The sequence below is a fragment of the Symphalangus syndactylus genome, chromosome 8 (assembly GCF_028878055.3).
Source record: "Symphalangus syndactylus isolate Jambi chromosome 8, NHGRI_mSymSyn1-v2.1_pri, whole genome shotgun sequence".
In the NCBI taxonomy this organism is placed as follows: Eukaryota; Metazoa; Chordata; class Mammalia; order Primates; family Hylobatidae; genus Symphalangus; species Symphalangus syndactylus.
Genome location: NC_072430.2, coordinates 26,630,245 through 26,642,114, shown reverse-complemented (window position 1 = coordinate 26,642,114; position 11,870 = coordinate 26,630,245). Strand labels below are relative to the sequence as shown.

Below are 11,870 nucleotides of genomic sequence, written 5' to 3'. Positions count from 1 at the left end.
CTAAGCAGGCGCTCTGTCTTCGCCCTCGCCCAGGATGGGCGTCTCCTGAGGACTCCCCGCCACACCTGACCGGAGACCGCGCGCCCAGCCTAGAACGCTTCCAGTCACCGACCCAGCGTACTGCCGCCGCGACTGGCGCGCAGGGGGAGGCGGGAGGCCTGGCGAACCGGGGGGCGGGACCAGGCGGGCAAGGCCCGGCTGCCGCAGATCCACTCTGCGCGAAGCGGCTCCGCCGCGGCGGAGGGATACGGCGCGCCATATATATATCGCGGGGCGCAGACTCGCGCTCCGGCAGTGGTGCTGGGAGTCTCGTGGACGCCGTGCCGTTACTCGTAGTCAGGCGGCGGCGCAGGCGGCGGCGGCACAGCGCACAGCGCGCCTTAGCAGCAGCAGCAGCAGCATCAGCATCGGAGGTACCCCCGCCGTCACAGCCCCCGCGCTGGTGCAGCCACCCTCGCTCCCTCTGCTCTTCCTCCCTTCGCTCGCACCATGGTAGGTCGGGAGTGGCAAATGCCGGCGTAGCAGCTGCCCGAGATTTCTTCCCAGATTTCTAGTTGTTTTGTTTCTTGTTTGTTTTTGGTTCGTGGAGGTTTTTCTTTTGAGTGTTACGCAGCAGCTGCGCTTAAAGGAGGATGCATTTTGGATTTGCATCTCGGCGAACTGTGCCAGGGAGCTTCATGTATTGGTTCCCCTTGGAGCTGGACTTGGCCGTAGGCCGTCCACGGGCAGGGGCTCCGGCCGCAACTGCAGCGGGGCTTTCTGCATCCAACCCCCCCGTCCCCCGCCCAGCCCCGCACCCACTGCATCCACTAGCGCCGCACCCGGGCTGCCTGCAGCGCAGCGTTTCGGCCTGGGAGCCGGGCGGGGCCGGGCACTAGACCCCCCCCACCGCCCGCCCCTCCCCACCCCGCTTCTCCGCCGGCGCGAAGGTGGCAGGTCGGGCGGGCAGTGGAGAATGAATGGGCTGGAGCTGGCCGGTGGCGCACATTGTTCCGGCCGGGTGTTGAGGGGCGCAGTCAGCGCCCGCCACCTCCCCACCTTGGCCGGCTCTGCTGGGCGCCCTCCCTCGGTCGCTCTCCCCTCCTTCCCGGGGGGCGCGACGCGGGCGTGGGCTGGGAAGGAAGGAGCCGGGGAAGGGTGGGGTTGGGGGCAGGAAGGCGAGGGGTTGGGGGCGGAGAGGGCGGAAGCGGCGGCTGGGCCGCCCTACGCCCGGGCGGGGCCCTGCGGTGTGGCCGTGGCTTGTTCCTGCCGCTTTCGCACCCTGCGACCCCCACCCAGTGCAGCAGTGCGGGCGGGCGTGAGCCTCGGTGCACCAGGAGGCCCTTCCCGCGGGAGGCGCTCGGCTCGCGCTAATTGGGGCGGGGGGGGGCGGGGGAGGAGGGAGCTGGCGCGCGGCTTGGTTTCCATTAGAGACGCAAAGTTTCTGCTCCGGGAGGAGGCGGCAGCGCGGCGGGCTCGTCGCCTAGGGGAGCAGAAGCAGGTGGGAGGTTCGAGTGGCCTTGGCCGCGGCCCTGGAGCGCGGGGGCTGGGGGTGGTGACCCTCGTGGCCGAGGAGGGGCGGCGTCCCGACGCCCGCTCAGAGGCCGCCTTGTCCCTGCCCCCGGGCACGCGCCCTGCCCGGCCCCTCGCCCCGCGCCACTTCCAGTCTTCAGAGAGATGTCCTCCACCTTTCTGCTTTCTCTGCAGCCTCTAGATTGCCAGATGCGACTGTGCACCTCGCTGGGTGTGTTTTCCACAGCCCCTTCCTCCTCGGCGGGCAGGGCTGACATCACCGACTGCGTTTCTGGTTTGGTGGGTGGGGAGATGGTTCCCCGCAGGGTTCTGGTACACCTTTGCCCCCAAGGCTAGCGCCATTCGGGGTAGGAGGATTTCGTTGTCGAGAAAGTTGGATGCCCCTGGTAACCCCTCTAACAAGAGAGTTTTGTAGCGAGGTGGGACTCTTCTCCCCATAAGGTGACAGTTTCTCTTGCGAGGTGTGGCAGCGCTTCCTGTTGTACAAGACAGATGTTGCCTTGGCGTTACATAAATCATCGTGTCTCTCGCTTAAAGAAAGCCAATTTTTAGTGATTGAGGTAGAAAGAAAAATCCGTTTATAATTTGTAAAAACAAGTTTTCACCCAAAATCAATATACTGGAACACCATTCCTACTGTTAAAGTTTTCACTTAAGAGAATAAACTTCATCAGCTTTCTATTAGGACTTATTTTGTAATTGGCTTCTTAGGTATCCTTCTTTAAAAGAGAAATACACATTAACTCTCCTTGAGGTCTCGAGTTCCCTCGGCTGGAGGCACAGGCTCAGTGGAGACCAAATAATGCAAGTGAGAATTACCTTCATGGCCATTACTGCCTCGAATGAAGTGTGTTTATTAAGAACAGTTCTTATGTCATTTTTAAGGTAGGTAGGGTTAATACTCTCCAGCAAATTTAGTAGATCCTCTTTGCCAGAAAAGAGAGGAGTATATATAGTCTGATAATTATTGTGTAGTTTTCTGTGTACTTAATTTTTGCAGTTTTCTAACACTTCATTTATAAGATGGTACCATTTTTTCCTGGCTTCCGAATCATAGGATAATTTGACCCAGGGCATTAGCCATTGTAAATGGTAGGCTTTTAACAAACAACTGCCTAATTTAAAGGATTGGAAAGCATTTGTTACATGGAAATGAAGTTGGTGGCGTACCCAGTTGCTGTATCTTTATTTTTTCTACTTAATTATTTCTCATAAAATGGATATAAAAGCCTGTTAATCCAACCCAATGCCATTATGTAACGCCAGTTTGGAGATTTCGAGGGCCTGGAGCAGTGCGCAAGGTGCGCTGAAAGCCTGCCCCTGGATGAGATCCTGATCCTGGCTGTGGTGGCAGTGGCAGTGGGTTGGGTCCCTTGTTGAGTGGAAAGGGGGACTGCGGTGTCCATGGTGCAGTAGGTGGCGCTCTTCTGTCTTAGAGCCTGCTGCCACTGCGGCTGGTGCCATGGGGCCTTCTGCCACTAGAGGTGCCATTTTTCACATGATGAACTTAGCCTAGTTAGATCGCAGAGCAAGCTGTAAGCCATGGGCCCAGAAAAGAAAACTTGAAGTGAGCAGATGTTGTCACTTCCTTGTAATCCTTTGTTAAAATAGCATAAGGAGTTTTCTTCATTCTATTTACTTTCATTAAATGACCATACTACAGGTTTCAAAGGATTTTTTTAAGATTGAATTTTGAAAGATCACAGTATTAAAAGTATAATTGGAAAACCTATGTTGAAATCAACCAAACATGTCGTGGACTGAATGATAACCTTTTCTTTCTTCATATAGGCTGATCAGCTGACCGAAGAACAGATTGCTGGTAAGTTGACAACTCCAAGGAGTCCCCAGAAGGCCAGAACTAGGCACTGACTCAGTTTTGGTGACTCCTCTGTTCCTCCCTGCTACAGTCTGGGCATTTTTCTAAGAATTTATTTAAATAAGAACTCTAAGCAGAAACATTTAGGTCAGATATTATTCTTCCCAGTACTTTATAGATGAGGTGAAAGGAAGTAAAACTAAGGATGCCCACTTGTTAAACTCTGGAGAATTTGACCATGTTTCACAACGTGCAAAGTTTGTCTATGATTAAATTGTACTGAGCCTTCTACTCAACAATTTAGTTTACAATTCTTGTGCCATGGATCTTTCAGTAATCTGCCACGAAAGCTTGTGCTTGCTATCCTAAAATAAATGGAAATGGGTGAAAATGAATGTTAGGACCACTGTAGTAATTGGGAAGAAAGTTATATTAGTTAAACTCTGTTGCCCAGGCTGGACTCTAACTCCTGGGCTCAAGCAATCCTCCTGCCTCAGCCTCCCGAGTAGCTGGGACTACAGGCATGTGCCATCACGCCTGGCAGATTTTAGCTTTTTAATATTCCTGGAGGACTTGTTTTGAGACTGTTTCTCTTTAGGAAACCAGGAATGCTTCTGAAATATCCTAAAAATCATGTGGAGAGAGTTTACCTGGGAATGTACATTTCTAGTAACCATTTTATTTGTTATGAAACGAGGGATTCTTACGGCTTTAGAAATGTAACAGGAAGGGACTTGAAGGGGGCACATGGACCAATCTTGTCAGATTGGATTTAGTCCCTTGAACCTGGGAGGCAGGGGTTGTAGTGAGCTGAGCTTGCACCACTGCACTCCAGCCTGGGTGACAGAGCGAGACTCCATTGTTTAAAAAAAAAAAAAAAAAAAAAAAAAAAAAAGATTGGATTTAGGGCTAATTTAAGCATGTTCCAGCTTAGCCGCCTTGAAACCTGTGGGAATATTGTGGTGTGTGGCACCGTTTATTGGGAGCAGTGTTTGCTTTATGGGCTGCTGTATGAAGGCCAGTCCAACAGGACTATTGTGGTCTTTATTTCAGTAGATAAAGACCAGACTTCTGATACCTTGCACAACTTGAATGGCTTGCTTTGGCAAGCCCCTGGCAAGTGTGTATTGTGACTGGGTTGGATAAAGACATTCATTCTAACGGGTCAACTTTTGTTTTCAGAATTCAAGGAAGCTTTCTCCCTATTTGATAAAGATGGCGATGGCACCATCACAACAAAGGAACTTGGAACTGTCATGAGGTCACTGGGTCAGAACCCAACAGAAGCTGAATTGCAGGATATGATCAACGAAGTGGATGCTGATGGTAAGAGCTTTAAAACCATGAATGAGGGCCATTGTTGTGTAATTCAAGTTCAGACATGTTACAGGATTGTCTTTCAGGTCCCCAGAGCAAAGCAGATGTGCAAAGATCCTTTCTGTGGTTGCCTTAGGGCCATTGACAATTAAAATAGAAGATGATGGGCCTTGCGTCCATCCTGCTTAGTGTCTAGAATGTTTTCTGCATGGGATCACTATTGTTTTTTTCCTGCTTGGTGTGACCTAGAGCTCAAATTTTTTTTTTTTTTTTCTTTTTTTGGAGACGGAGTCTCGCCCTGTTGCCCAGGCTAGAGTGGCACTGGCGCGATCTCGGCTCACTGCAACCTCTGCCTCCCGGGTTCCAGCGATTCTCCTGCCTCAGCCTTCTGAGTAGCTGGAATTATAGGCGTGTGTCACCACGCCCAGTTAGTGTTTTGTATCTTTAGTAGAGATGGGGTTTCACCATGTTGGCCAGGCTGGTCTCAAACTCCTGACCTCGTGATCTGCCCTCCCCGGCCTCCCAAAGTGCTGGGATTACAGGTGTGGCCACTGCTCCTAGCCGAGCTCAAAGCTTTTATCACCTGGCCCATGAGTCTGCACTGAGTCTTGAGGGGGAGGTGAAATTAAATAGCCATAGAAAGTGCTTTTTAACAAACTTACTGTGTTTAAAGAGGAGGAGGAACCTCCAGATGAAGTGGGTGACAAGCACTCTTAGAAGTTACCATAAAAGTGAGTACAGTGTGAGCTGTAGATGTGTTTGCTGCAGAGGAGCATGTGAGGTTTGGAGGCGGATGTGTGGTGACTCTGGGGATAGATTTGCAGAACCTAACAGAAAGGGAAGCTGTAAGGTGCAGGACCAGAGGGAATCAGCAGTAACCCCGATAGCGGTTTGTCATCTGTTCCTCTCAACTCTAGAGCAGTGGACAACAGACCTTTGATTGCTGATTTCCATCAGTAAGCAGGCTTTGAAGCAAAAACCCACGTATTTTGGTAAATCCTGTATATATTCTAATGTACTATATAACAGTATAGAACATGATTTTTAAAAGATGGGAGGAGAAAAGGGTAAAAAAAAAATAAATGTTAAGAATAAACAATTCGGATCTAGATTTTACTTTCTAGATGATTGACTCGAAGGTGGTGTAGTAAAATCGCTTGTCTGGTCACAAACATTTGGAAGCAGAGCTTTTGATTAGGTTCTTTGACAAAGCTTTCAGCACATTAGAGTGGTTTTCACTAATAGTGTTTTGGAAAGAAAAGGTTGTCCATGGTTCTCTCTAGTTTGCTAAGATGATCAGCTATTCGGGAACATGGAGTAACTTCCTCTTGTTTGTGGGAGCCCTGGGAATCTGTGCCTGGGGAGGGGAGAAGTCTGTTAGGCTCTTGGATTGTGTGGAAGAAGGAGAAGTTGTGCCAGGCTACAGAATCCTGTGTTTGCACTGAGAAAACAGGATGGTACCTGACCTTCTCTGCGTGGCTGTGAGATAGCTTAAAATAATTTCTTTTGTCTTTGTGGAATATGGACAATATCTTAAAATTTTTGAGGCCAAAAAAGTCTTGAAGGGATCCCTGAGGTATTTTCTTTTAAAGGTACTGGTGAAAATGAGTAACTTAACCTAGGGTTTTTCTTTCTAATTTTATTTCCATTTAGTTCAATTACACTTAGTCTGGAGTGCTTGTCTTTGGGGGTATTCATCTCTTAGTTCTAAAGAGGAGTTGTTTGGAGTACTGGCCATAGAACAGATTCTTCTGACAGTTCCCTAAGTGTTACTGGTCTGAGCTGTGAGAATGCTTCTGAGCTTTTCCCTTAATGGGAGATAAAGATACTGAGTTGGAAGAAAACAGGTGGCTAACCATCATAGCGTGGCCAAGAAATGATCCTGGAGAAGACTTGGTAAGACTTTATGGCCCATGCATGGCATAACAGAATCAATGTTCCTCCCTCATAATCTTTTCTCCTCTGAAACACTTTATACTCTTAACCTGCAGCTCAATTCTAGGCCTTTTTTGCGTCACTACCGTCACTAGCCAAGGCAGAGTGAGACCTGAGTGATTTCCCTAACTCAGGGATGGCAGTCGGGGGCGCTTTCTTCCCTCGGAGTGGAAAGATTCAGCCTGCAGAGTTGGTGTGTGCTGTTTTTCTCTTGAACTGTACAGCCCTTCACGACCTTTCCATGCGCTTGAATCCAGATATGCAGTTTCTTTGTATAATTAAATACTATCCTGGGCACTGATGATGAGTTTGAAATTATGTGAAATTGCCCTGTGAAGTGTTTGAACGTTTTAGACCTGCAGATGATTGAACCTAGTAAGATAGTTTGCCCCTTTGTCCTAGTACATGTTTACCATTCTGTACAGTGGTTCTGAAATGATCACTGCAGAGCAGCATTAATGGAGTGCTTACTTTACATGAGCTTTTTGTTTTTTAATTTGAGGTAATGGCACCATTGACTTCCCTGAATTTTTGACTATGATGGCTAGAAAAATGAAAGACACAGATAGTGAAGAAGAAATCCGTGAGGCATTCCGAGTCTTTGACAAGGTAATCCAGCATCTACATAGCAGATGATACTTAAGTATGGCTTCTTCTGCTGTCTTCTGAAAGCTATAATAATGTTATAGGCAGAAGACTTAAATCTAACTGCCTGAGCCTCTGATCTCACTTTCAAAAATCCTCTTTACAGTAACCGTATCAGGGGAGGGTAGGCATAATAAATAGGAATTTTGGGCCACGTTTCTTGACTGTTACTTTGAGTTGTTGTGAGCTTTTGCAAATCCTGTTTTCTGCATTAGCTGTTTGCATGTATTTAGTAGGTTAGAGGTGGGAGCTAGAGATCAGAGAATTGCTGATGGGAGCAGAGTTAGCAGTAACTTGAGAGGGCATAGCTAAGTCAAAGACCTACTTCCCCACACCACATCATTAGCAATAACAATTGCTCAATGTTCACAGGATGGCAATGGTTATATCAGTGCAGCAGAACTACGTCACGTCATGACAAACTTAGGAGAAAAACTAACAGATGAAGAAGTAGATGAAATGATCAGAGAAGCAGATATTGATGGAGACGGACAAGTCAACTATGAAGGTAAAACTAAATTCCTTGAGCTCAGTGTTTCATGGTCTTACCTTTAGGATCTGTAGCAAGCCAACTGCTTCACTTGACAGCCCTTTAACTTTATTTTATGTACAGTAAAGATGTTGTGTTCATTAAAGCTGCTTTCAAAGATAACCAAAAGTTACAATTATATTTGTCTTTTCAGAATTCGTACAGATGATGACTGCAAAATGAAGACCTACTTTCAACTCCTTTTTCCCCCCTCTAGAAGAATCAAATTGAATCTTTTACTTACCTCTTGCAAAAAAAAGAAAAAAGAAAAAAGTTCATTTATTCATTCTGTTTCTATATAGCAAAACTGAATGTCAAAAGTACCTTCTGTCCACACACACAAAATCTGCATGTATTGGTTGGTGGTCCTGTCCCCTAAAGATCAAGCTACACATCAGTTTTACAATATAAATACTTGTACTACCTTAATGATAAGGACTCCTTAAAGTTCCATTTGCTAATGATTAATACACTGTTTGGGCTGGCCAGTTTTTCATGCATGCAGCTTGACAATTGAGCACAGTCAGGCCTTTGTATTAAAAATGAAAAATGAAAAAACAAATTCAAAACCTATTCAAATGGGTTCTAGTTCAATTTGTTTAGTATAAATTGTCATAGCTGGTTTACTGAAAACAAACACATTTAAAATTGGTTTACCCCAGGATGACGTGCAGAAAAATGGGTGAAGGATAAACCGTTGAGACGTGGCCCCACTGGTAGGATGGTCCTCTTGTACTTCGTGTGCTCCCACCCATGGTGACGATGACACACCCTGGTGGCATGCCCATGTATGTTGGTTTAGCATTGTCTGCATTGTTCTAGAGTGAAACAGGTGTCAGGCTGTCACTGTTCACACAAATTTTTAATAACCTTTACCAAGGGAGCATCTTTGGACTCTCTCTTTTTAAAACCTTCTGAACCATGACTTGGAGCCGGCAGAGTAGGCTGTGGCTGTGGACTTCAGCACAACCATCAACATTGCTGTTCAAAGAAATTACAATTTACGTCCATTCCAAGTTGTAAATGCTAGTCTTTTTTTTTTTTTTTTTTTTTTTTCCAATAAAAAGACCATTAACTTAAAGTGGTGTTAAATGCTTTGTAAAGCTGAGATCTAAATGGGGACAAGGCAGGTGGAGGGGAGGCCAGTGTACATTTAAATGCCCACAGCTCAGCATTGGGTTTCCCTCCCAAGGCCCCAGCACCAACCTCTGATCCCAAGACCTTGCCTGAAAACAAGCAGATACCGATTGCTTCATCCTATTTATGGACATATAGGTCTAGTTGCATTTTCACTGGAGGGAGGGGGGAAGGTGAATTATGGTAACTTTTAATGATCTATTCAGGCAGTAGAGCTCTTAAGGAAAAAAAAACCCACTTTCTCTCAAGCATGTATTTAGGGGTTGTTCTCAATTGTGCTGCTGATTACCTGTCTTATGTAACTACTTGAGACCATCTGCAAGAGACATGATTTAGTGTGTCTGTAATTCAATCTTCGCTGTGTGTGATAGAAGCAGTAGTCACTTTTGTAAGCCAGTCTCTTCATGCCTAAAAGACACTACCAGTCACCTTTGATTCGCGACTTTTAATTTATGATTATACTTAGCCTCCTTTTACTTTTTTTTTTTTCCCAAGTTGACTTGACTTTGCTTTTTTCCCCCCCAAGTAGAACTAATGCTAGCTTCCAGCTTGAAAGTAAAACTCCAGTGTGGAGTGAATTTTGTGTCTAATTATAAACCTGTAACCAAAACTCAGACATCTGGTACTGGTCTTTGCATTGAGATTGGTCCCTGTAAAACCCCCCGTAAAAGCATATTGCATTTAGTACAGAGCTCTTTTTTGAAATGAAGGCTGGAGATGTGCATTTTTCACGGTGTTAACTGGTTGTATCTTATTAGCAAGGAGATCGGGGTTTTGAGTGTTTGCGTGGGTGGTTTCAATTTGCCAGGGAACAGTGGCAGGCTGCTAGCAAGGCAGTGAGAAGCTCTTGGCAGCCAAATAGGTGCATTCAGGGCTGATTTATAGAGACCCTTGGCTTCTCCTTCTCCTACTCCCTGTCTTTCTGGCATTTTGTAGCTGGTTAGATTTTCTGCCAGAGGGGTGGGTTGGAGCAGTGGAGAGGAGACATTGCCCATGTGCTGCTGCTACTGGTCCTTGGGCTGGGGGCTTGGTAGAGGAGAGGTTGACACTATGAGCTTTTGTAATTCCCTGAATCTGAAAGGAATGCCTAAGGATACCTTGGGGTTTCTCTTCTGGTGAGATAGGGTTCCTGGTTTGGGTAAGTTAATGTCCTGGATATTTTTGTGGCAGGAGGTGGTCAAAGAGCCTGATTGGCTGACCCAGTCTCAGGCCTGTGCTCCATGACCTCAGTAGTTTCGAAGGGGGCAGGAGGGGGTGATTTGACTTGTTTTTTTGAAATGTAGCCTTCTAACCCCTTAAGTCTTTTTAGAAGCTGGGTGGACTCTTAGTGATCCTGCAGTCTATCCTAAAAGACTACCTTTGAAACAGGATTCTTGTATGGCCAGGATCCTGTCTGGGAACCAGAAACCCTATACCCTCCCCCTCCAGGGAATGCTGAGTTCCAGTTTTGAGCAGAGGTGAGGCAGAATCCACTGTAGCCCTCCCCCCGGCATTTGGGGGGATGACCGACCCAGGTGTTGGGTGTTAGTCTGCATGAGTTTGTGAGAGGAAATAGCTGGGTGTCATGGCAGTGCCCTTGAAGTTGGTTAGGACCTTCCTGTAAACTCTTGCCCCTACTTCTAACTACTCTATAAATATATACATATATTTATATATAAAGTGATTAGTTGAACTGGCATCCTGCTTTAGCCTGAGACTTGCCATAAGAAACTGCTGAGTACTTGGCAAACCCTTTCATAGTTTTGTTCTCCATCTGTTTGGGGTAGGTGTTGAGCGAGGCAAATGGATCTCGATATTTCAGATGGGCTTTTGATGCACTGTTGCCAAGGAAGGCTTTTTCTGATTTTTTGACAAATGAATTTTTGCACACTTTCATTGGTGTCTTTCGGCAACTTACACACATTGAAAATGAGCTATTGTACATATTTTTATATTCTCTTTATAAATGCATGTCTGATTGTACTTGTAACAATATTGTAATGAACGGCTGTGCAGTAGGCCCAGCGCTGCTGTGTCTCTTCAGAGGAATAGCTTACCACGAACCCCTCAGCATACTGGGAACCTCTTCCTGAACAAAGAATGTAAATTTGGTCAAGTCTACTCTTCCGTTCATTCAATTATTTTAAGCATTTGAATTATTTATTGTATATCCTAAATATATTTCTCCTTTGGCAGTGACTAGATTTCCACTAATGTGTCTTAATCTATCCCTCCAGCTGGCAGTTACTGTTTTTTTAATCCCTTGAAGTTGTCCTGTAGGAGACAGGAATTCTTTGCTGTCTGTATCCCTTGGAGTAAGAAGGTAGTGGCATGGATGGAGTGTGTGTTCTTTCTCCAAATCTATTATGATGTTTATTAAACACTTCTGTAGCAAAGATGGTGGTAGTTCTTTTGTTACTGAAGTTGCCCTTCACCATGGCTCTTTGAAAAGGAGATGTACTTGGACGTTTCTGTAAATCTTGAGATAAACTGTTTGGAGATTTAACCACCTCTCTGATGGGGGACCAACTCTATGGAAATTGTAAATAAGTTTTATTTATAAACCTGGCACTGTATTCAATAAACATTTCTGCAGCCTTTCATCTCTAACTGCGAACCGTGTAGGTTTCTAGCTTGCATAGCTTTCAATCCCTTTTCCTCTGAACAAGATAGACCTGCCCTCTGATTTAATTTCCTTGGGTCTCTAGTACTGTGAGAGCAAGGGGCCAGAAATAACCATAGACACATCCCACAACAGCCTTACCCTAGTTTTAAGTAGTTTGAGTGTTAATAGCTGACATTTTAACCTATTCTCTTAGCCTATTAATTTGTCCATGCTTACTTTTTATGCGGAAAATTTACATCATAAAGATTAGTTTCCTTTTAACCCCAATCCAAGCCTCTTTAGGACTTGTATAAAGAAATACATTTTTTTTTCAATAAGATGGGAATTTTAGATGACAAGCACATACCTTGGTTCATGTCAAGAGCGAGACA

The 11,870-nt window shown here is 45.8% G+C and overlaps 1 protein-coding gene across 1 annotated transcript; it reads left to right on the top strand.

Moving 5' to 3' along the window:
• Window positions 1-223: 223 nt before the first annotated feature.
• Window positions 224-11,483, top strand: CALM1 (calmodulin 1). The gene is made up of 6 exons (XM_055288439.2): window positions 224-492; window positions 3,304-3,334; window positions 4,514-4,657; window positions 7,086-7,192; window positions 7,601-7,736; window positions 7,912-11,483. Exons 1-6 carry the CDS (start codon window positions 490-492, stop codon window positions 7,938-7,940), a joined length of 450 nt encoding a protein of 149 aa, XP_055144414.1. The 5' UTR covers window positions 224-489; the 3' UTR covers window positions 7,941-11,483.
• The last annotated feature ends 387 nt before the right edge of the window (window positions 11,484-11,870 follow it).